This window comes from Macrobrachium rosenbergii, chromosome 31 (assembly GCF_040412425.1).
Source record: "Macrobrachium rosenbergii isolate ZJJX-2024 chromosome 31, ASM4041242v1, whole genome shotgun sequence".
In the NCBI taxonomy this organism is placed as follows: Eukaryota; Metazoa; Arthropoda; class Malacostraca; order Decapoda; family Palaemonidae; genus Macrobrachium; species Macrobrachium rosenbergii.
Genome location: NC_089771.1, coordinates 14,593,953 through 14,620,112, shown reverse-complemented (window position 1 = coordinate 14,620,112; position 26,160 = coordinate 14,593,953). Strand labels below are relative to the sequence as shown.

The 26,160-nt window shown below is 40.8% G+C and overlaps 1 protein-coding gene across 1 annotated transcript in view; it reads left to right on the top strand.

Annotated features, from left to right (window-relative positions):
• The first annotated feature begins 1,030 nt into the window (after nt 1–1,030).
• Nucleotides 1,031–26,160, top strand: part of Cchl (Cytochrome c heme lyase) — a 43,563-nt gene continuing 18,433 nt past the window's right edge. Inside the window, 5 exon segments of the mRNA XM_067132192.1 lie at nt 1,031–1,185; nt 14,015–14,437; nt 15,081–15,233; nt 15,401–15,457; nt 22,882–23,061. Of these exon segments, the coding sequence (XP_066988293.1) occupies nt 14,027–14,437; nt 15,081–15,233; nt 15,401–15,457; nt 22,882–23,061 (801 nt within the window). The 5' untranslated portion in view covers nt 1,031–1,185; nt 14,015–14,026.

Genomic DNA, 26,160 nt, shown 5'->3' with positions numbered 1-26,160 from the left:
TCCTATCCATAGGAGCAACATCCAATATTAACCTATTTAGTAAAGTTTGCAGTTTCTTAAATTCATATCTTTGGTAGATTGTGATGTACAGAATGATTTTAATCGCATCTTTTAATGGTACAATTAATAACAAGTTTCAACAGAACCACCGAGATATTGTTCAACAAGAAAAATTTCTTAGATATGTAGCAACCCTCACAACCTTACTGATTTGACCACTTACAGACAGTTCTTCACAACAAAAATAAATTAAGATTTTTTTATCCTTCATTTAGTTCGTAGTCTGCATACTTTACACGGGCCATTGACGACAGAAAATCGCGTTTTACAATAAACGACAGATTTAACGAGCTCACTGAATCATATTCCCTACGCCCATATGGCTCACCTGAAAGATCTGTCGTTATATGAGTAGTGTAAATTAATCATATAAGAATTAGGGAAGCCAGGCAGCTAAATGAGAAGAGAGCAAAGGGTTTGGATAAAGAGTAAAAACCAGGAAAGAAGTGTGTCTGAGGGTCGAAGGGAAGCTACGAAGAGAGTTGTAGAGTGTAGACTGCAGTTGTACTCCAGTCCTATGCGAGAATAACAACTTCGTTAAAGCAAAAATATGGTTTGGCTCTATTTAAACTGTAATGCATAACATCGAAGAGGCCATATGAGAGGAAAAATTGTGCTAAACATAATAAATTTTAATTAATTAAAGGTATAATGCAGAAACGTTACCGGCAATAACAAATAGTGAGACGTGCCGTTACATAAGTCATACAGCTGACAAAAAATCATCCGACGCATTTAATGTACCTCCTCAACCTTATTTTTGTTTATTTATTATGATGATTGTGTATAAAATTAATTGTGTAATTGAGTTTATCCATGCGAATTTAGTTAATAATGACGGATTTTGCAATAATTAAGTAACCACCGGTGACCCATCCAAAATCTTGCGACACATTTCATATAACTCATTAACCTTTTCTTTTTCTCGTTTATTATCATAAATATATGAAGAATTAATTATAGAATAAAGTCTATAAATGTAAAATGAGTGAATAATAAAGGATTTTTCAGTAATTAAGCAACAAACCAGTTTAAATAATACCTAGATCGCATTTAGCTTTGACGATTCTCCCTTCAACGTTACGTAGCTTAGTGTTTACATCGTAGGATTGGGTACAAATATAGGTAAGCGCATTTACTCAGGGTTTATGATCTTTCCTTCAGTTTCAAAAGGTAAATTATTGCTTATGTTGTAGGTAAATAAGACTTAAGGAATAAAACTAGTCAAATATATAATTTGAAGCCTATTTAAGGCAACGTATAGAAGGTACCGGTGGAGTAGGTCAGAGCCAGAGTTCTTGCGCAGGCTTAGACTGAGTCAGGTCTAAACCTTTTTTAATATAGGCCTTCACGTGGTTTGCATATTAAGCCCACAGACTGCTAGATTTTGTTAGCCTACCGCATGCCTAGCCCCGTTGCATCGGCCTCGTAGGCTAGTGTTGGTTGGCCTAGCCTGACCGTCGGTAAATACTTAGGCCTAGGCCTGTACATTTACCCGTTAAAGTAATTTTAAAATTCGTTAGATATGGTTTTTGAGAGATATTGTATGCCGTGGTTGAAGTTTGTATTAATTATCTTCGGAAATTTTGGCTAGCCTAAGATTATGACATCAAATTCTTCTGTATGTGACGATAAAGGCCTACAGTTGGAATTTGGAAAATCAGGGTAGGCCTAGGCTATTTGGGGAGGGGTAGTTGTCAAAAGGTTGAAAATCAGTGATATTGCAGCCTATAGCCTAGGCCTATAGCGTAGGTATGAATGTGAATAATAGATAGACGTAGGCCTATGGAACAACTCCCCAAGGGGTATTACCTTGGAAATTGTCTTCCTCTACAGTATTTTGGTTGCTTGTCAAGATTTTACAGTTATTTTTTATCAGTTGATTGTAATTAACCTCAGAACTTTTATGTTAATGTATGCTGGCCAGCCTGGAATGTGCAGTTGTTTAGGGGAACTTCTGGTAAAAAGTGGAGTTTCCTTCACTGGGGGTTCCAGGGGCCTCCGACAACTGGCTAAGTAACACAGCCTACTGGCTTAGGTTAGGTTAGGGTACGTTAGGTTAGTATGTTTCCCTTATGATAGATTTCCTTAGCCATTCCCTTCTTGAACACATGGCTCCCTAATGACTTGCAAATGCGTGGAACCGTTCCAGAAGACCAACGCGACAGTCTGGTTTTCTCCCAGTGTATTTCCCCACCCAAAACCCTGAGTTCCCACAGGGTCCCCAACATCAATGGGTAGAGTTGAATGTTAGTAATAGTTTACCAACAATAAACAACACCACCTCCTTCATCAGCAACACTAGAAGTATAGGAAAAATCCATTTCCTAGGTAATAATTCATGCGGAGCTGTTATGTAGAAATACCATTTAATAATCCTGGCATGACCTAACTTCACTCCGGGCGACGGCCCCTACCTTAGGCTAGTCCTGATGGGTACAAGTCACTCGCCACCATATCAAGCTTAACCCTAAAAGTTAGTTACGTAAACACTGAATGGTTGTATAAACATATTATGACAGGCTTCATGTCTTGTTGGGTGCGGGGGAAGTGGAAGGCCCACCCCCCCCTTGTCTAGGCATGACACGACACCCTAGGATACGTTATTTCAATAGAAGGTTAAGCTAGGACACATCACTGTAGACGTATGTCATGGATTTACTTTCAAGCAGGCCACGACGTGCGGAGGAAAATGTATTCAGCTTCACTTCTCTCATACCTATTGTAGCATACACAGTGGAAATGAATATCAAATTTGACAGACTCACGTGGAAAGCTATAAGAAAAACCATATTTTGCAGGTTTATTATGAATGCCATTTTTGAAAGTGATTCAAGAATCACTTCATGACGAAGGATAGGTTACACCATTGTTTATGAAACACTTTATTTCCCCAGTTACAGTGGGTTACATTACAAAAACCCCATAGTTTCTTAAAAAAATGTAACTTAAAGTTAGCCTAGCCTACACTGTACCCACAGCCTACTGTAGTTTTGTGACCAATAATGTATTTTTATACAGCAACCTCCTTATCAGTTGTTACCATTTTGTATTATCATACAGGAGATAAAAATGTGTAGCGTATGTGTGAACTATGAACTATAGACCTGGGCTAGCCCAGGTGTTAGACTAATAGTATCCATTTGCAAAAGTCAAATAGGTTATTACAGCTGAATTTAGATAAAGGTAATGGTAATGAAACTGTTATTTTTTACTTACAGAATCTGTTTGTACTGTATTATTATGTTGATATATTATCATTGTAATATGTACAAAAAAAATCATCCTGCCTGCACAGTGGGACAAAAATAATTCCTCACTTAATTTTAGTTGTTTTACTCAAGAAATAGTTATTTGTTAAAATGACTCTTCTGAATGACCTCCACCAAGGTGGTTATGTTTTGCCTTTATTTATATGTCTTGTCTCTCTGTCTGTCTGTCTTTCCATCTGCCTGTATGTGTGTATCAGTGGCATTATGCATAAAGTTGTGGGTGGATGTCGATGAAACTTTTAAGAGTTATCGAAAATGGAAAGAGAAATATTTTATAAGATTATTTCTCTTATATGGTCTCCCTTATGGTGGGGGAGGGGGAATCAGTCCCTGCCCCCCATTAAGGTTAGCCATTTTAATCAAATTCAATATCTTGAATATAACAGTGAAGTAGGATCAAATACATGCAGTTCCCGGTTATCGGTGGGCTTGGTTATCAGTGATCTGGTTTTACAGCGCTTGTCTAGCAACGAAAAATGGCAATTTTCGGCGCCAAAAATTGCAGATTTCAGCTTATCGGTGTTGATAACTGAAAATCACCAATTTTCGGTTATCATCACACCGGAACCCCCGCCAATAACTGGGGACTGCCTGTAACATGATTTTTAGAATAGTCATTACACCTTATCAAGATCTATGGGACCAAAAAGGCTCACAAACTTTTATTTTTAACTTTTTCAAATTGTTGACTTGATGTATTGGTGGAGGTATGCACTATGGGTGCTTCATAGTATTTTAAGAGTTCCTTTTTTCTATAGTTATGTGCAAAATCTGGAAAGATACGTAACCTTAACTGACAGAAAATTTATTCTTAACTTGAAATAATCACTTCAAACAACTGGAAATTAAACTAACCATATAGGCCTATACTTACAATTTTACTGTACTTACACAGTGAATGTTAAGCATAATAACTAATTAGCCAAGATCATAGTCATCATCACCTGAATCACTATCTTCATCATCGTCAAGTTTTAAAAGCATTAAAGCATCATCAGGAAGAGTTCTTATCTTCCTCTCGGTTCTGTTCCTCAAGGAACTTATGTAAGGATCTGAAGAACACAGTAGTCTTATATATCTTTATTGGTCTCTGTTCTTGATGATTTATGGCTTAATCCCTCATGGTGTCTTCTAAATTCTTTATTTTGAGCTTCTTGGGCCTCCTCAGAAAGTGATCCAATAGGCATGTTGAATTGCTGAATAATGTCAGCTCCATGAATTAAAATCTTGTGCTGTGACTGATGCATATAATACCAACTATATTGCTCTATGTATTGCTTTGCTGTTTCTAGTGAATATTTCTTAAATTTGTGTGCATTAACTTCCTTCCCACAAGATAGGACATCGTGGATTGTATGAAGTCGTTCAATTAGAGTTACATTTATACCTGTAATTCTGGAGGACTCCTCTGCATTTTGAAAAAACAAATGCATGCAGTATTACCATCATTTGAGGTTCCAGAGTCTCCTGGCTTAGGCATATCAACAACAAAATCAACTTCATTTCTTGATTTCCTTTCAATTGTTGTCTTCTGGTTCTGCACAAGGTTTTTTTCATCTTGGGACCTTACTTGCCACTTCTTGACAGGAATTTGATAAGCTACTATATGTAGAAGGCATTCCATACATCTGGTCCATGCATGTATGGTTGAAAGGCCAAACTTGAGGTTATCTTCAGAGATCTTTCTTTTCATAACCTGATTGATGTCGTTCATACATTTGCGACTTGCTCCAAAAGTGCTACAACACTGAAATGATGAAGTTAAAGTAGATAAAGAGGTTGAAACTTTGCCATCAGTGATAGTAAGAAATGCCCCATGGGATACATTACATTCTTTATCAGCTACTATGGGCATTAGGCATTTCTTAGCAGAATCAATAAAATCATTCTCTTCTCAAAATATCAGTAGTTTCCATTTTAAACAAGTCTTGAAGGTCTACAATAAAAAGTGGGAGATGAAGCAAGATTTTCCTAAATTATAATTTTGGAATTTCTTTCAGGGCAAGTTATCTCTAATTTCAAAGGAACAATGCACATCAAAAATTGCCAGCTTCACTAGACAAATCTCTTTCATTTAATCAAGTCTTTTGCTTGTAAATTTGTTGACCTGTTGAGCCATCAAATTCTATCTTTAATATCAAAATACCCTTTGTAAATGCAGGAATATTGCTAGACGCATTGTATGCAGATCTCAAAATTCTGTTAGCTGTGAGGTCTAAAACATCTCACAAGTTAGCAGAGAAGTCTGCAGTTTTCCAATTTCATATAAGTACCTTACCAAGTAATTACACATCTGTAGTTTCTAACTCGTGCGGCAGCCTTTATTTAAAAAATCATGGTAGCACTTTGATAGTTTAGTTTAGGTGACAAGCCCCACCCACCAATGGGAGTGCTGGAAACGACTTAGCAGAAAACCTCATTCTGTTTCTGCTGGCTCTTGAGTAACATCGGGGGTTTGCTGCAGCTTTTGTTTACTGATTTTTGGTTGTGTGGCTGGATTTCGGTGTAGTACAGTCGAACCCCACTATTCGTGGACTTACAATCCACAGACTTTAATCCACAGACTCAGGATTCAAGATTTTTCTGTGGAGCCTATCTATAAATTATTCACAGGAAATTTGCCTATTCACGAATTTTTTGTAGAACAATATTCTGTGTTTTCATATTATTGAAATGCATATGTAGGTACAGTATAGTATTTTCATGACTAAATACTGTACTGTACCTACATGTACATTTTATGGTAATGATTTACAGTACGGTACTAATTTTCAAATACAGTATTAATATTAAGTTTCATAAGATTAAATAATAACATTAAATAAAATAATAACTCTCTCTCTCTCTCTCTTTTGCTGAGGTGAGAGAATTTTATGCAAATGTAACATGTATGTTTATTTGTTTTGTATGATAAATTATTTACTAATTTTCGAATATTAATATTAATGTAAACACAGCAAATATCAGTTCTTTAAAGAAAATATATAGTGAATTATTAAGATTTTAGTTCAATACATTTTTTCCCTTCACCTTTGGAGCAAGTGGGGAGGGTGTAACCTGTCAGATATTGACTGTGAAGGGTAGAAAGTGTTGCCCACTCTTGGCCAGATATTTGTTGCCCAGTCAGCAGCCAAAGGTGAGAGATTCATAGGTAGATAGATAGAAAGATAGAAAGGGAGAGTGATTGTAGAAAGATATACATAATATATACTGTATTATTGACATCTTTAATTTTTTAATTGATGTTAACCACTCAGTTCTCTCTCTCTCTCTCTCTCTCTCTCTCTCTCTCTCTCTCTCTCTCTCTCTCTCTCTGTTATTGGCTGGAAGGGTTACAAGTACTGTACATAGTATAGATTTTTAAGGATAAAATGTTTAAGATGACTGTGAAATGTTATTGATATCATTTCAAAGATTAATACTACAGAAATAGGATAATAGTTCAAGGTATATTTGGTGTAGGATGATACTTTAAGTAAACACATTTGATATTTGAATGTTCAAGATAGGTAGTTATAAGCATTTTTAGAGGGGCGGGTTTTAAGTACAGGTATTCTCAGATTTTAGCTATTCGAGGATGGTTGTGGTACGTATCCCCCACCTCATAGGTCCCAGTTCTTGGCATGTGGCCTAAATTCTATATTCAGTTCAGTTAAACTATTATTGCTTATTTGAGTAGCCTTCAAGCTTTAATAGCTTTCAGGATTATTTTTTCTAGTTTTATTTTATTTTTATGTTGATTCAAGTTCACCTAATTTCACTTTGTAGCAAAAGTTGCAAAACCAGATCACTCAAATCTTTATGTGATTCTCATATAATTTGCAGTAAATGTAGTGGGCAGAAATATAGTAGGGAGAAAACTTGTGCTAAATGTAATGATTAGCAAAGTAGAAGGTACTTAATCTCAACTAGACAGTTTAGAGAGGGATAGAAAAAGGAAAGCAGCCTCTAGAGCCTAGAAGCGAAGCTTCTCTTAGCCTAGTTTTTTACCCAACCTCAGGTTAGAAGATAGCGCTGCTATTCCTTCTTCACCTCTTCGTATTTTTTCTCCTACTACTAGCCCTCCTACTTTTAATCCATCAACTCCTATTGCTTGGCTCCCTCACTTCCAAACCCGATGCTATTGCCAGTGTAGATTTCACAAGAAAATGATCTTACTAGTGAATACAGTGGCAGGGTTTGGCGAGTCACTGAAGGCGTTTATGGGAAAACATATTCAGGCTGTGCCACTTCCCTCAAAGTGACAAGTGACAGTGTTGAGCAAGTGGAGGAGTTGGCTACTCATCCCGTTGGTTCTCCTAGACATAGTCACTGTCATACTCTCCTAAACCAGGGAGAAGACATACAGAAAGTCCAAAGGAGGCCACGGGGGTTGGCCCACTGGTAGTTGCCCCCTCAGTTGAACCAGTTGATCGATCCCAGGCTTCTATAGGCAGCCACTGGAAAGGCATCTCTGTCGATGTGCGTCAGCTGTCATCCGACTCCCAAGACTCTAGCCCAGGCAGAAGACATGCCCAGGAAGCGCAGTGGGAGTTTCTAGATTTGTTTCAATCATTGATTGAAGGAGACGCAGGCAATGCTGGCCGCTCTTCTCCGCTGCCCAATTAGCGGTTTAAGGAGCCAGGCGCAGTCCTCAACCTTCCTGCAGCGCATGGGACAGTCCGGAGTTTTTCTCTCCTGAGCGTTCCTCTGTTTGGTGCCAGTATTTGGCTCCCAGGCCCCCAATGATCCCTCTCAGGTGCCTGATGTTGTCGTTCAAGCACCCATCAATTCACAAGCGCCCGATACCAGCTCCTACGCATCTGCTGCCAGTTTCCAAGCGCCCAACGCCAGCTCCCGAGTGCTTGGTGCCAGTTGCCAAGTGCCCGGTGCCTGCTTCCGAGCACCTGGCTCCAACTCTTCAGTATCACTCTCCTGCTTGGAGCATCAAGTGCCCATTTCCGACTGCCAGTCTCCTAGCCTATACAGCTCTCTTTCAGTCTTTGTGGGCAAGCTTTCTCACCCTTTTTTGGCTCCTGTTAGCCCCAGTCTCACCTACCTCGACCTTCCTGATGAGGAGCCTTCCAGAAGACAGACCTAGGCTCCCAACCATGGTGCTTTCCTCGTCTTCTAGGAAGGCACTCAAGGAGATTGAAGTTTGTTTTCTGCTAGGAGGGAGCAAGGTAAGGCTCCCTTCATCTTTCCTCCCTCGCTTTTAATCTGTAGGAGGTTTTCTTTCCAATGCCACTGGGGAAGCTCCTTCTTCCTGACGCTTGGAGTTTTCTTCTGAAGCTTTCAGTTTCTTGGGCTGGATGATGAGAGCGCTAGCCAAGAAGATTGAAGATTGCAATGATTTAGTTGGAGACTTTGCCTTAGACTGGCTAGAAGTCCTTTCTTGTGCAGGCAAGACCATCAGGGATAGCTTTCTTGAACTTGCGGCTCTTTTCTCTTTGGGAGTTTTGAGAAAAGTTTTTTTTTGGTGCCCCGTTTCACTAAAGGAGTCACTCAGGCTCAGAAGTCAGACCTTCAATAGAAGTCATCTTAGGATCTTCTGCCGCATTCTTCTAAACACGGATCTTCTGGCACATTCTTCCAAACACCCCAAGGATTTGGCCCTGTTTTTTCCTAAGATGGTGTCTCCTCTCCTCTCTCCCTTTCATGGGAGTAAGCCCAAGTCTAGTTTAGGACCTGCTCTAATGTCCGCTTCTCTGCCAGAACTATCAAGAGGAGCTCAAGTCCTTGCCCAAGAAATGAGGAAGAAGTCTGTACACAAGTGAGAGCCAGTCTTCTCAAGTTTTGGGAGAAGTGGAGTATCAGAGGATCGTCAAGGTTCTGAGGGAGGGCTTGTCCACTCCGTTCATGGAGAGCCCCCCCTTTGGTCCCATCTCCCATCATTCTGACGGCCTACTAAGAGGCTTGGGAAAACATTTGTCCCCTTTGGAGGTCTCCTCACTCCTTCAAAAGAGAGTTGTAGAAGAAGTCGAGGACTTCAACCTAGAGGGCTTCTACTACTGTCTGTTTGTGGTCCCCAAATCATCACAGTTTGGAGACCAGTCCTCAGCTTAAACACCCTCTATCTCTTTGTCTAGTAGACGAAATTCAGAGGGAGGTGAACCAGTCAGTCCTTTCATCCATTCACCACGATTGGATAATAACCTTGGATATGAACGACACATGCTTCCACTTTCCCTTTCATCTAGACTCCAGGAAGTATCTAAGGTTCATCTTCCATGACATTCTCTCAGGCACCCCACGTCAGTGCCTAAATGCCTGTCTCCTCTCAGAGCACCTGGCACGCCTGAGCGCTTGGGCACCAGCTCCCAAACGCCTGGTGCCAGCTAAATCTTCCAGTTTCGGATTCTTTGCTTTGGCCTCTCTATGGCATCTCAAGTGTTCACTCGAGTCCTCGCTCCTCCAGCAAAATTACTTCATTTAATAGGCATAAATGTCAGTATGTATCTGGATGAGTTGCCTCTTGGATCCCCTTTGGGGGAAAAGTGCACAAAGGACATGAACATCTCTCTCAGGAACTGGGAATTATCAATGACCTTCAGAAGTCCCAGTTGGGCCCATCGTAAGAGTTCCTCTATTTGGGGATGAGTCTCAACTCTGGGACTTTTCGGGCTTTTTCATCTGCCAAGAGAATTGCCAGCTGCCTCAGATGGTCCACAAGTTTCTAACCCTTTCGTCTTGCTCAGCCCATCAGTGGACGAGCCTACTGGGGGCTCTGTCGTCCATCAAGACGTTTGTTAAGTTTAGGCAAACTTCTCATGAGAGTTTTGCAATTCTTCCTTAAGGCCAAGTGGGACAGGGAAACATAGCTGGACACCTTCGCGTTTCCCATAAACCTGGAAATCAAGTTGGACTGGCATGGTAGCAGTCCGAATGTAGACTTTGGGATGGAAAGCCCTTCACCCTCTGAGCCCAGACCTAGACTTCTATTCAGACTCCTCAGTTCTAGGTTGAGGAGTCCTCTTGGGGAACCGGGAAGTTTCCTGCACCTGGCCCGGAAGAACCGAACCTTCAGATCAGTGTCAGAGAGCTGAAAGCAGTTCACTTAGGGTGTCAATGCTTCTCGACCCTAGTTCACAACAAGACTGGTAGTCCTTTCAGACAATACCGCAACCCTAACGCACATACGAAAGCGAGGTGGCACTCACTCTTTTTCTCTCTGCCAGACAGCAAGAGACCTTCTACTGTGGACAGATCAGGTTGAGTGAGTCTAGTCACATGATTTATTCAGGGCAAACTAAATATTCTGGCAGACAAGTTGAGTCGTCGAAAAGTAGGTCCTTCCCACTGAGTGCACCTTGGATCCCCTGGTTTATTGGAATCTGCCATTCTATGGGGCAGGCCAACATTGGACCTGTTTGCCACCTTAAAAAGCCATCTCCTTCCTTTCTGTTGTTCTCAGGCCCTGGACCCTCTAGCATGGGCAACAGATGCCATACGGCAAGATTGGTTCCACTTAGACCTCTACGCCTTTCCACCCTTCAACATGGTCAGGGAAGTGCTGAACAAGTTCCAGGACCTGCTACGCTTGTGGGTGGACTTTCCAAGACTCCTTCCCCAAAAACCATGTCTACTCAGACATCCTCACTTAAGAGATACCAAAGGGTTGTCCATTCTTGCCCTGACAGGCTTCAGACTGTCCGGAAGCTTGTCAGAGTATAAGGGTTTTCAAGACACGCTGCAGAGGCTGTTGCAAGATGCAGGTGTCAATTTCCTAGCTGTGTCTTCCAGGCTTAATGGGCGATTTTCCAAAGCCGGTGTCTCAGACTCAACGTCTCTGCTTCTGAGACATCTGTGACCCAAATTGTGGATTTTCTTTGTTATCGGAGGAGATCTAGGAATCTCTCATCCTCCACCCTTAAGGTGTATCAAGCTGTGTTTAGCTTAGTGTTTAAGCACAGGGGTCCTGAATCTTACATCAATCCCAGATCTTAACATCCTCATCAAGTCCTTTCATACATCAGAGCAAGAAAGGAAGGTCCTGTATCCTGGAACCTGGACATAGTGTTGAAGTGGCCGACAGGTCCCACTTTTCAACCCCTTCGTTCCTCTTCTCGGAGAAATGTTAATTGGAAGACTCTCTTCCTCGTGGCCTTGGCTACTGCTAACATATTAGGGAGTTCCAAGCCGTCAGTAAAGGTGAGGATTTTTCACAAGGAGGCGCAGTTTGCTACTTTACCCCTGGCCCTGTTCTTTCTCCATTAACCTTAACGGATACCTTGACTCTGAGGAAGAAGAGAGAGTTCTTTGTCCTGCTAGGGCTTGAGGTATTGCTGAGCAGGACCGAGAAGATCTGAGGACCATTCAGTAACCTCTGGTACTCTGTCAAGAACCTGTCTCGCCCTCTGACCTAAGAACGCATTGTCCTTCATGAAAGACTTAATTTGTGAGGCGCACTCTCAGATTCAGGAGGACATTTTGCCTTCTTTTAAAGTGAAACTCATGGTGCCAGGGCAGTCTCTACCTTATTAGCTTTCAGGTACACATGTCCCTCGCTTCCATTCTGCAGTCAGCTTACTGGAAATACAAACCAATCTTCACGTCTCACTGTTTGAAAGAAGTTGAAACAGTGTTTGAAAATTACAGTACCTTGGGGCCATTTTCAGTGGCTGGCATGGTACTTGGGGAGGAAGCATCTTTTTCTCCTACTATCTCTTCACCTTGAAGTGGGTGTTGAATTTTCGGGAGCCAGGGGGTACAGTGTACCTGGAGTACCCACCAGTCTCAGTGGATGGGTTGTGATGTTTTTAGTGTGGGTGAAAGCGTTGTCTGGTTGTTTTTTTACATTGGTACTGGGCCCAGGAAAGGTCACTTATATATGCTTTACTAGCCATTGGTCTTATCCTTTGCTACAAAGCCCCCAGTAGAGGCACCCCATGACTTTACCACCACACCACTACAGGTTAAAATGAGCACCAGCCAGAGGCATTATTCACCTGTGGTAGTTCTCTTACCATGTGAGGAAATGACAAGCATTGTGTCATTGCTACCAAGCTTTTCTATTTCAGATTCTTTACTATTACAGTACTTAATGTTTTGTGAGTAGAATATGTCCATGTATCCCACCTCCTGTCAACATGTAATTACTTGGTAAGTTACTTATATGAAAATGATATTTTCATGATAGAATTAAGTTTCATATATGTACTTACCAAGCACAGGCAGTCCCCGGGTTACGATGGGTTCAGCTTACGACATTCCAAGCTTATGACACTTTTCAAATACTGTATACTGTATTTAACAGAAATGATTTCCCAGTTTACGACACATGTTCTGGGGTTACAGTGCTTATGATGCCTCGGCTTATGACATGGCATAGGAATGGAACCACTGTCATAAACCAGGGACTGCCTGTAATTACAGAATCGGAGCCCGCCCTCTTCCCCTCTCATGGACATAAACCACAAACAGAATTAAGTTTTCTACTAAGTTGTTTCCAGTACTCCCGTTAGTAGGTGGGGCTTGTCACCTACACTAAACTATTGAAGTGCTACCACAATTTTTTAAATGAAGGCTGCCACACGAGTTGAAACTATATGCTCTGTAATTACTTGCTAAGTATATGTGAAACTTAATTTTATCATGAAAATAATGTAACTTGTTTCCTGTTGACTTGTTTGTTTACCAATGCAAACTACCTCAGCTTCCTCTCTCTCTCTCTCTTGGGTCTCATATCCTTTTAATGATACATATTACTGTATCATAAAACATAAAAATACAAAACTAAAACCCTGAGAAGTTCATGCCGATGCTCTTGAATGATGTGTGCATACATACATGTTACACTTGTTTGCTTGCTTGGATTGTCTGGTAAAATTTTTATTATAACTTAGTTTATCCCCAAGTGATTAGCACACACACATAAACAAGAGAATATGTCATCTCTAATCACCATAGAAACCTTTAAAATGCTTATTTCCTGTTTCGGCAAGACACGACCCAACATGTTGTACCAAGTTCACCAATGGCATAGAATTGAGTTGTGCTTATGTATGTACCCTACAGACCTGATTGCATTTATAATTTGGTTTATAAAACTTAAAAATAAATGAGAATTTGCAGTAAAAATATAAACGAGAATACTAAAGCATAAAATATAAACTATAGTATAAAGAGTGTTTGTGTGTTACTGTATTAGGCTTTAATGTAAATGTACCTCAATTCAAACTGTGTAGTACTGTACTTACATATCCTTAATGAAATGTGAATTACTGTATCATGAACATGAAAATATGAAACTAAAACTCCCAGAAGTTCACGATGCTATCGTGCACTGCTGCATCTGCCTGTCACGTGCAAAATTTAAAACATTTTCAGTATTGTTGTATCAGTATCACATCATAACTTCAAAACCATCATAACTGCTAACCCCACTGCAAACTCGAATTATTATGAGACGAATCATTGTAACTAAAGAACTACCTGTATTTTAAACTGGTAAAATATGGCTGTCTTATAGTTTTTTGTTGAACTAATAATTTTATATTTATTTCTGTTGAACATGTTTGGTTAACATATAACTTTTATTATTAATACCTTTTAAGAAGTGTGTTTACAGTAATGAAATCCTTACAATGCAGACTAGAGCTTTAGTAATTGAAGAGGTTTTGTTTTATTGTTGTGTAGTACTTGCGTTTATTTCAGTCTACAAACTGTGTGAGTTTTTTAATATTTTTTTATGTTATTTCCAGAGCGATAACAGAATGGGCAATACTGTGTCCGCAGCTCAGAATACTGCAACAACCCTAACTAGCTTGGCAGTAGGAGGAACCAGCGGAGTTACAGTAGATGCATCACAACTGCCTCCTGACCCTGCTGCAGAGTCAACAGCTACTCTTGAGTTCCCAATAATCGAGAATTCTGCGTCTCCCGTGCTCCTAGAGTCTCCACCAGTAGAATGTCCTATGCATGTAAAACCTACAATAGAAGCACCACCTGCTGAGTGTCCCATGCACCAGCAGGCTATGGAACCCCCTCAGCAGTGTCCTGTTCAGCATGACGCAGTTCCTGAGGCATCAGAAGCTCCTGTCAGGCCTCATGTCATTCCACCAGGTTCAGTCATCCCATCTGAGTGCCCTATGCATCAGTCCAATCAACAGGAACAGCAACCACAGGTAGGACTTTTTGTGCTTCAGGCATTTATCGTAGTTGTCAACTAATTGTAGATTTTACTAATCTGTTTTGGATGGAAGGTTTAGGTTTCCTTATGAATGTATGTGTACTCAACATTTTACAGTACTGTATTTGCTACATTCAGTAATTTTTGTTGAATAAACATTGCTGACAGCTCACAGAAAAGTTATTCTTGTTTAGCAGTAATTTACAGAACTCATGTAAACTGGGTTACCCGAAAGGCAGCTCTTTTAATACGTTTTCCACAAAGTAAAAATGAAAATGATTAGTATTGATTTAGACTATATAATTACTGTACCTACTTTTTCACCACTTCCCTATGTATCTCTACATTTCTCACCATTTCAGTTCTTATCATGTCACATTTATAAGCTACACAGACAGTCCATCTCTACAGCCTCAATCTTTCTTTCCTAGCACTCAACGTTCATAAAGGAGAGTTGGCTCCAAATTGTCATGATATAGCCCAGTTGCCAGTATCCAATCTCACCTTTTCCTTATCTTTTGCAGAGATCCTGCTATGCTTCTTGCTTCATTTGCTTTTAACATATTGTAAATTAGTGTGGGATTAATCAGACATTTATTGTAAATTAGTGTGGGATTAATCGAACATTTATTGCGCAGATGGAATTCCCCTCTGAATGTCCTATGAGTGGTGGAGGCACAAGTAGTAATTAATACCAGCAGAATCATTTTGGGAAGGAACATGCTGGGAAGTATGTTGATATCAACCCACTCAACATGGAAGCTTATCCTCAGAAACCAGGCAGATCTGCTGTTTGATTTGTTGGAAAGACAAGTATTATTATTATTATTATTATTATTATTATTATTATTAAAAAGGATGGGAGTAATTTATCTTATATAGTCTTTGCAGTTCAGCGATGTTAGTCAGCAACTGGCGATGTTGGTTCAAGGACAGCGTGCGGAATCTATTCAATCAGAAACCTGCTCCCAGATCAGACCGTTGGTCATCCTCTGATTTGTCCACTGAAAGACAAGTGATTATGATTAGCCTTCCCAGCAATTATTATTATTATTATTATTCCTCGGATTATTATTATTATTGGGATTATTATTCGGGGAGGAGAAAAATGTTGAGTGTTGGTTTCTCCTTCCAATGATAATCATGTGGGTAATTGACCAAGCCCGACCACCGCCGCCACGCCTCTTGAGCATTGAAACATTGGGAAGGAGAAATCATACCAACATTACGCAAGAAACCTTTCTCCTGGCAGCAGCCAGGAGACATGCACCGAGCGACCTATAGCGCATTTAGCAAATCAAAATTCGCATCCGAGGATCGAAATTCTTCTTCATCCTCAGCACTACAACGCCGCATTTAAAGATGAAAAACAGAACTTGATGGGAAGGTTCCGCCCCAGGCACATGCCCCGGTGCCAATCATAATTCAGCAATCGATCATGACTTCTATAACATAGCTCGGGGAACTGAGCACCTCGCTTCTTCAGACCCCTGCAAACGGTCATCAGAGGATGACCAATGAGCTGGTTTGAAACATACCAGATGGTAATTTCACAGAAACTGCCCGGTACCTTAGACTTAACATTTCTTGATTGAATTATTGTATAAAAAGACTTTTAATATTCCCGCATAATCGTCCTTTCCACAATATCGCTGCCATTGACTAACATCGCTTTTGAGCCTGAAAAGCCACTCATAAGGAGGATAGAAAGACAATTATAAAGTTTAGTGATACAGCCATCCTTTTTGACTGGTCCATTATTATTATTATTATTATTATTATTATTATTAATGGGAATACCAGAAAAGAAACCTTATTCTTGGAGACAACCTTGATTCTGTTTCTGCTGTTCTTTAAAATAAACACGAGTGTTGGTGTTTAAGAAGAGGTCAGTTATCAGAAAAAGAGTCTTAAAGTTAGAAACATAAAGTTTTTGAACCAGATTTAGATGTTTATCGCTGATCTTCGGGTAACGCCTTTAGTGGAAGGTGACTGGTTTCAGGAATACCAGTATTTTATTGTTTTGTTTTAGTCTGATTCAAGAACGGACCAGATTTACCATTTTTATCGCTACAGTAAGCAAATCTGCGGATCAAATTGTTTTGTAACTAACAGTAGTGTAATTTAGCAACTGATTAAATGTAAACTACTGTGCAGTGTGCTACTATCTTGTATCATTAAAGCTACATTATCTTTGTCGACACGTACATAATAAATGTAAAATATTGCATTAGCTACCAAACCAATACTTTCGGCAATGAAGTGCATATCTACAAGTCTCAAATAATGTTTGTTAGGAACTGAGGTATGTCTGTGTAATGGTACTCTGGGTACTTTATCTATTGTCAATATAGGTTAACTGTCCTTTTCTGAGTAGCGTAATAAACGTAACTATTGTGTTCGCTGCCGAACCAATATTTTTGGTAATGAATGCATATCTACAGGTCTCAAATAATGTTTGTTAGGAATTGAGATATGTCTGTATAATGGTAGTCTGGGTTCTTCATCTATTGTCGATACAGGTTAACTTTCCTTTTCCGAGATGCGTAATAAACGTTAATATTGTGTCCGCTACCAGACCGATATTTTCGGTAATGAAATGCATATCTGCAAGTCCCAAAGAATGTGTGATAGGAATTGAGATGTGTCTATTTGATGGTACTCATTGTACTTCTACTAGGGTTGGTAAAGGTTAATTTTCATTTTCAAGTAGCATTATAACATAAATATTGTGTTTGCCTCCGGACAGATACTTTTGGTAATGAAATGCATATCTGCAAGTCTCAAGTAATATTTGATGGGAATTGAGATATGCCCGTGTAATGGTAGTCTGTGTACTTCAACTATTGTCAATAAAGGATTAATTGAACAGCATCTTACACTTTTTCTTTGCAAAGAACTGGAAAGTGTAGGGGCAGTATGTAGTAAGGGGAGAAATTGTGCTTCAATTTTAGTTGCATTTTTGAGTAGAGTAGTGTGCTTGACAAGACGGGAACCGTGCTCCAAGTGACCAAAGTGTTCATCAGAGCTCTTAGCTCCCTAGTTACTAACTCTCTTAGTGCCCATCTAGCCTGGCACCAACTACAGCCTGGAGACAGCCGAGAGCTCCTGGCTCCTGGTGCCAACTTCTGTTCATTTGGCCCCCTCTCTCCTCACATCAGTTTCCTCTCCTACTACTGGCCCTTGTTATTTTTCTCCACTTGCTCCCAGGCCTGGCTCCCTTGCTTCCTTTCTGTACCTTTGCCAGTTTTGTGTATAGGTTAACAGAAATTAACCCTGTGAATCTGAAGTGTTGTGCAGTGGAGGAGGTGATTATCTGGGCCGCCGGTTCTCCTAGACCTAAGTCACTGTCATACTCTCCTAAACTTGGGAGGAGTTATACTGAAAGTCCAATGGAGGCTGGTGAGAAGTTTCCTGGGTAATAGCCCCTTCAGTTGAGCCTGTTGCTGGTCCCAGGTGTCGACAGGCAGCCACTGGAAAGGCGTCTTATTGGATGTGTAATGAAGAGTGTGGCTATCTGACTCCTTTGGATCTCCTAAACCCAGTCCCTGTCAGAGTCCCCTAAACCTGGGAAGAGGCATACTGTCAGTCCTTGGGAATCCAAAAGGGTTTTGCCCTGGGTAGTTGCCCCTCAGTTGAACCTGTTGTCTGTAGGTATCAACGGACAGCCGTTGGAAAGGTGTCCACAGGTATGTGCACTTGTTGTCCGTAGTGATACAGTACTCCAGTGGTGAATCTCAGCCATTGCAGAGGTACTGTCAAATGATTTTGCATTTCACCTCTCTCCTGTAAACGTCTCAGGAAACATGAGTGTAGTCCACAGTCTTCCTATAACTTCTGGGAAAGTCTTGAGCTTTTGTCCCCTGAACTTCGAGTTGTGGAACGCTGGTATTTGGCATCAAACGGACCAGCAGTGTCTGAGCATGCATCTTTGTCCGAGTCTGATAGTGCCCATGAGCGCCCAGTAGCACATATAGAGCTCCTAGCATCAGCTCTCATGTGTCTGGCACCTGTCACTCTTTAGCTCGGTGCCTGTTTCTTCTAAGAACACACCATTGTTCTTTTGTGAGTGCAATTTCCAACTGAACTCTTAGCTCCGGTCTTTAAATGACCAACACTAGTCTCTGATCACTGAGAGTCTGCTCCACCTTCACCTAGAAATTACAGATGAGCAGAGTTGCTCCCTTTGTGACATCAGTTAGTGTCTCAGAGCACTGTCCTTTGCGGACAGGGATTTTTATGTGCAAATTTTTGAGCTTGTTGAAGAAAGCTATCACCTCTACAGGGAGTTAGGAGTCTCACTTTTGTTTTAAGAGAGCAAGACAAGTGGTTTTTATCTTTTCCTCCCTCTGTGATTAGACAGACTTAGTCTTCATGGCTGAAGTTCTTGTCAAGTTTTTGAAGTAAAGGTCTTTCTTGACTGACTTCAGGAGCAGGGGCTAAGAAGATAGGAGGCTCTCAAGTGTTACCGAGAGACATCGCTTTGGCTGGTCTCTTAGTCCTGTCCTATGCAGATAAGGATGGTTGAGTTAGTTTATGAGTTTTCCACTCCATTGGGATTGCAAGAAGGGAATTTGGGGCTCTCTTTTTCTACTGGGAGAAACACACAGTCACCATTAGCCCTCTTTTCTTCGCCTTCAGCCATCTACCAAGGGAATCACAGTTTCTTTCAGATGTCATATATCTATCCTTGATCCGTTTTTTCTTTTGGATGATGAAATTTTCCCTCTCCTGACGCGTTCTTTTGTTGAAAGACTTTTCTTGGGCTCCAAGCAGAAGAGAAGCACCATGAACCCTTTCACTAGCATCGCCTGAATCAACTTCAGAGCTCCTGGCACCAGCTTTCTGGCACCTGGCACTGAATCACGAGTGCCCGACACCTATTCCTTAGTGCTTGGCACTATCTAGCCATACTAGGCTCCTGCCACTGAATGCCTAATTCTTTTTCACAGATTTTCTTTTAGAGCATAGGTTTTGACTGTAGCAGAAATCGTCAATCCTGGTTTTGTTTTAGACCATTGTTATTCCATGGCCAGGCTTTTGTGTATCTTATGGACTTTCCAAGTTCCTATAAGCATGTCAGATATTAGTTTTTAGCCAAGTACAATTCCGCGTATGTTGTCAGTCTGTACGAGGTATCATCGAGTCCATGGAAGGCATTATCGCATTAAAAAGTTGATCCCGCCCTGATGGCCATGTGTCCGTGGCTGTCAAGTATCAGCAAGGTTGGCAACTAGTCCTCTTAGTTGTGTGCGAGTCTGCACGAGGTCCTACAAGTTTGTTCTCTCACAGAAACCAACTGAACAGTCCTGTCGTCCATTCTCCAGGGCAATTGGGTGGATTTCCTGGATATGTATGATACTTAATTTCATGTCCACATACAGACTCCGAAAGATACCTCAGACCCATCCTGTGAGGCAGGGTCTTCCAGTGCGGGAATTTAGACTTCGACATCTACGGCATAAGACTTCTCTGGAGTCCTCACTCCACCTACTTTTGTCTTTTTTTCTGTCCCTGAACTTCAGCCTGTTCCACAAGACCCATAGGGACAAGGAATCATAACCAGACTCTGGTGTTTTTTCCCAAAGACCTGGTTTTTGGTTGGACCTACGGTGGTATCTGTCCGAATTTAGTCTTTCGGAAGAAGTCCCTCATCATGAGACTAGTCTTAGACTGCCTCTCACTCCTTGTTCTAGTAGAGGGAGCCTGCTTGGGGAACCCCAAAATTTCCAGGACGTGTCCCAGGGGAACGAACCTTCACATATATGCCAGAGAGCTGAAAGCCATTCACTTAAGGCTCCAGTTCTTCTTGACCCTCACTCACTCCTAGACTGCGGTGTTCCTTTAGACAAGACCACAGTCCTTACTTTTTTGCATTAGCACTTGCCACCAAGCGACAAGAGGGTTTTTTCTGCGGACGATAAATTAAGTTTTTTCTAGTCCAACTGGAATTTTTGGCGGATGAACTGAGCTGTCAGAAACTCACTCTTACTCCTGAATGGACCTTGGATTTCTTGAATTGTCGGGTTATGTGCTTCTATGGGGCAGGCCGACCTTGACTGTCTGCCACCTTAAAGGGATCTTTTAGTATGGGCAACAGACACTGTACTGCAAGATCGTTTCAACCTGGACCTCTAAGCTCTTCCACCGTTCGACATGGTCAAGGAAGGGCTGAACTTTCTCAGGCTCGTCAGAATGTTACAACGTTCCTTGTAGCCCCATTCTGAACCATAATTTATAGTTCCCGAATTGCTATGGTTGATTGGTGGACTCTCCAAGTATCCTTCCACTATTCATTTCTTCTCGAACAGCCTCACCTCAAGAGACACCACCAAGGGTGGTACGCTCTTATGCAGACAGGCTTTGGGCTGTCCAGGTGCTTGTCAGGAAGGAGGGTTTTTTTTCAGAGTTGCTACAAGAGACATTTGGAAGATGCAGACGTCATCTTCTAGCACAGTCTACTAATCTAAGTGAATAATGTTCTGAATTGGGTGTCTCAGAATCGTAAGTTTCGTCTTCTGAGACACTTATGACTTGATGGCAGCATTGCCTTTTTTAACGGAGAGGATACAGAATCTCTCATGTTCCTCTTTTTTAGGGGTATCAAGCTATGTCTGACTCGGTAACATGGTTTGCTCGTTTACCCTGGTGTTTTCTAACTGAGAATGAGGACTCTTCCATGATGTGGAACCGTTCTCTCTCTCTCTCTTTCAAGAACTTAATGAAGAGCAGACTGTCTTGACAGCCGGGGACAGTGCTCTGGGCTCCCAGGAGCACCTTCCAGCCCAAGCTTTTACCTCGCCTGACTTCCAGCTCTCCTGGCACCAGCTATGCCCCGAGCTCTTAGGAGTGCCCGCCAGCTTCCGACCGATTAGTTATCTGGCGGCCAGCTCAGTATACCCAGCGCCTGGCGCCAGTTTCCGATTGTCTGGTGCCAAAATCTCCCCACATCCATGGCTCTGGGGAAGAGTAGAAAGCTCTCTAATCTGTTGGAGTTTTTAGTTATTGCCTGAGCAGGATTGGAAGCACACGGGGTCATTCATAACCTTTGGTGTTCTGACAAGGACCCTTTTTTGCCCTCTGTCCAAGACTCATTGTTCTTCTTCATGTATGGACTTGGTCTATGAGACCATTCCTAGTTTCAGGAGAGCGTTGAGCCTACTTTTAAGTGAAAGCTAAAGACGTGAGAACAACTTCTACTGGAAGTGTAATCGATTTTCACTTCTCACCTCTTCAAAAAAGTTTTAACAGTGTTAAAATTTTTTGCAGTACCTTGTGATTATTAGTAATTGGCTTGGCATTGCAGAAGGAAGCATAGGATTTTCTCATACTATCTCTTCACCTTGTAGCAAGGTACTGAGTTTTGTGAGAGTCGGGGAGTACAATGTGCCTGGAGCACCCACCACTCTCAGTGGATGGGTCGTGGCCTTTATTTCAGTGCAGGTGACAGTGTGATCTGGTTGTTTTTTTATTATGGTACTGTGCCCAGGGCAAGGGCACTTTTTGAAGGTTTGCTAGCCTTTGTTTAGCTCCTTTGCTGCAAAACTTCCAATTATGCTTTGCTAGCCATTAGACTACTCCTTGGCTTCAAGGCTCCCACTTAAGTAGAGGCGCTCCACGGCTTTACCATCACTCCACTACAGGTTAAGTTGAGCACCAACCAGAGGCAATCTTCTACTGCAGGCTATCTTAACTAATAAGGAACTACAAGCATTGTATTCAATACTGGCAACTTTTTATGTTTCAAATTCATTACATGACCTAATGTTTTGGAGTACAATACTGTATGTCCTTGTATCCCACCTCCTGTCAATGTGGGAATCAGCTATGTAATAACTAGGTAAGTTACTTATATAAAAATTAAATTTTTATAATAAAATAATGTTTTATATATACTTACCAAGTAATTACATGTTTGGAGCCCTCCCTCCTCCCCTCCGATGGACTTATGGCATAAACAGAATGAGGCTGTCTGCTAAGTGGTTCCTGGTATTCCCATTAGTGGGCGGGACCAGTCACCTGCACTAAACTTTGAAGCATTACCTGTGAATTTTTTTATTTATGCTGCTGTGCAAAAGGAAACTATTAGCTATATAATTACTTGGTAACTATATATAAAACTATTTTATTATAAAAATGTCATATTGAAATACAAGGTGATTGTTGTAGGGTAGTACAGTGCCCGTAGTTTTTTTTAATGAATTTGTTAAATTCTTGTTTATTTTTTAATTTTTGTTAGTTGATATGGATTATACTGGTATGCTTGCATTGTCGTAATGAATTGTATGATTTTTTTTTATGCTTGGGAAATGTGGATATTATTCTTTTATTGTTTAATTCGTAGGCTTCAGATACTGCATTAACCATCTTCAGTGTATAAATTGTAGATAATAGCAGTATCCTCACACAGTGCACAAGTACACATGGGTTCTTTTCCAGGTATCGACTATTCCGAAAGCAGATACAAACAACGATCACTGGGTATATCCCTCGCCACAAATGTTTTGGAATGCAATGCTGAGGAAAGGATGGAGATGGAAAGATGACGACCTCTCCCAGAAGGACATGGAGCACATAATCAGCATTCATAATGTCAATAATGAATTAGCATGGCAAGAAGTAAGTGTGTTTCTGTGTATTCTTGTCATTCCTTGGATGTTAGTGCTGCATTTATTTTCAGCATAAGACACCCAAATTCTCACATATGTGATATGGCTGTACATTTGAAATGCAGGATTTATTTGGCACATGGTGCAGGAAAAGTTTCTTCTGTAGATGCTGTGTACTGAAAGGGACAATGTGAACTTGAGTGATTCACTTTGAAGAAGGGAATGGTTTATCATGCTTTCTATTTTCAAGCATCCTATCAGGGTAACCAAATGTAAGTTGAGCATAATGCATATCAAAAAGAAAAGGCATAGCAAGTGGAAGTATATCACAATAAGGTTTATGATTTTGAATCATTATCTTATTGCTCCTTATAGGAATTTAATATCTACAGAGTAATTTTTGAGGTGAAACTTACCCTCTTGTCATTTACCTGTATCTGCGACTACTTGGCACAGGCTTGACAAGTGTTAAAAATGAAACAGTCATTAAAGAATGCTCCCAGTAGTTATACCTCCATCCTTTATAGGGTGGGGGTAAGATGGTAAATGTCTCTGTTGCTCATTCTACTCTTGTCGGTGAACATGGACGGCTGTATAGACGTGCTCTGAAGTTTGGTTGCTTTTTCATGGTTATCGAATTGCACCGTCTAGACTGTGGTTTGTTGTTTCACTATGGATTCTTCTTTTCAGTCTTCCTTACCAAAATCTTGTAGATTTTGCAAGGTAAGCAGTTGCAAGACCAGATTGGTTTCTTTGAAGCATGATACACACGAATTATGCATCAATCATCATGGGGACTTGTGATTTGGACAACCATTGTGATCATTGCAGGGAATGGTCTTTGAAAGAGATAGAGAAGATGGTAAAGTATCGTATTAGAAGAGAGAAGGATAGACTTAGAAAGAGTGTAAAGAGAACAGCTAATCTTGCATCTAAGTCATCCTTAGAAGTAACTTTTGATCAAGAGATAGAGAGAGAGGTCTGTTGATTCTTCTTCTCTAGTAGATTCACATCCTTCCACACCCACTAAGTCTGCTCAGGGTAGTAGGTTAGATTCAATGCAGTCTGACCTTGATTTTGTAAAATCTAGGTTTGAATTTTTGTGCAACAAGTTTGAAACTTTTGCATCTAGTGTATCTAGTTCATTGGCAGGGACAGTGTCCCCTCATTCCATTGGCAACTTCGCAGATGCAGCCTTGTCTGTCCCATCAGCTCCACTTGCTGACAGGCCTGGTTGTCCTGGGATTCCCAAATGAGGACTAACATCCCAGGAAGTTCATGAACTGTGCCCTGTCTCCTGCCTTTGCTTCTCGGTCCTCTGTGGACAAATGCAGATTGTGCTCACCTAAAGACATTCATGCTAGGGTGAAAAGGTTTAGGCCTTCGGTTTTGAATCTGTTGCCCCAAGGTTATTACAGCTATTTGTCTGAATGATGCCGCTTCGTCTAACCGCTTGGAAACTGTGGACAAGTTCCTCAGAACTAGAGGCTCTCAGAGTTGCATAGGGACTCTATCGTCATTGCAAGGAGAAAGTCCACTAATGTATTATATTAGAAACAGTGGGAACTATATGGATCATGATGCAAGACCAGGGGCGTTTCAAGTTTCTGCAGTTTTTAAGATATGCTAAAGGTTTGTCTGTTGCCTCCATCAAAGGCTTTAAATCTATGCTGGCTTTTGTTTTAAGACATACTGGATTGGATATTTCAAAAGATGTTGACTTACTCGTTCCTCATGAGTTTTAGAAAATTCTGCAGCAGGAGAGGTTGAGTGACAACGCCACCACGTTTATAGCGGCATCAGAATACCTTAAGACCATGTCGGAGATATAAAGTGTAACTGGAAGTTCATTCAAACCATGGCTCCATGGGAAAGGCTGATAGGACTTCTTAAGTCATGCCTAAAAAAGATTGTAGGCCAAGCCTTGCTCAGTTTTGAGGAACTGACCTGTGTGCTGGTGGAGTTGGAAGGAATCATCAATGCCCGGGAATTTGAATCAATTGGAAATTTTAACCCCTAACCATTTGATCCTTGGAAGAAAGCTTAAGTCCTGCCCAAGAGAAGTAGTAAATTGGGAAGAGATCTCTGGTGACCCGACCTATGGACGGAGAGAGGTCACTGAGAAAAGGTTCCTGTATACAGGTATTCCCCTACTTACGATGGGGTTAGGTTCCAAAAAACCCATCGTTTGTTGAAAAAATCGTAACTCGAATATGGCCTAGCCTACACTAGAGTAATCAGTACCATCTATACATATATGGTAGCCTAGCCTACACTACACAGTATACTTTATACATATATGGTATAGTAATTATTAGTGTCAGCTAATTCTGCAGGTTCAATGCAGACTGACATGATAAGTCAGTATAAAGAGAAATTGAATAACAAACAAGGCCTGGCCTGCACTTTCGCATATCATATACGGTACCCTAGCCAACATTATACTGTATTCTATTTTCACATAACACCGCCGTATTATACAAACATCAAAATAACGAATGTGCATCTTTTCCATGGATCTTTTAAAAAGTTATGCTTTACTACACTGTATCCAATCGTAAATATTCTTACACTGCTTTTGCATTATAAATTCCGATCATAGCGATCAAATGTTTTGGTTTCGAATCGATCACGCGGTCTTTATTTGATGCATTTAACTCGGTTCAGAGGGCATTTCTTGCTTCTAGTTAAGCGTAAGTGAATCTCTAGATACTTTATTTATAAGGGACATATGTATTTTTCGTTATACTGAAGTGTTTTATGTCGAAATATAACTTAAATATGTATCGTTGTGAAATTATTTTAGCCATTTTTTCGTTAGTAGATGACGTTGGCGGCTGGCCCTTTGTTTTGTGTAAACAAAAAAAAATCAGATTCCGCTCGCTATTTTCTCTTGATTCATCATCATACCACGAGCTTTTCAGTATGTATCTTTTATCGGCGTAAAACAGCAGTAATATGTGTTCTTTCATGTCCAGTAGTTTTGATTAAAATACTTTCCAATTTTATTTGCGGTCGAGTTTCATCCATGTTGCCAATGTACGATAATTTATAGTCATTAGCAGCTTGAACATTCTTTTCTCAGCGTCAGCTACAACTTGCAGCTCAA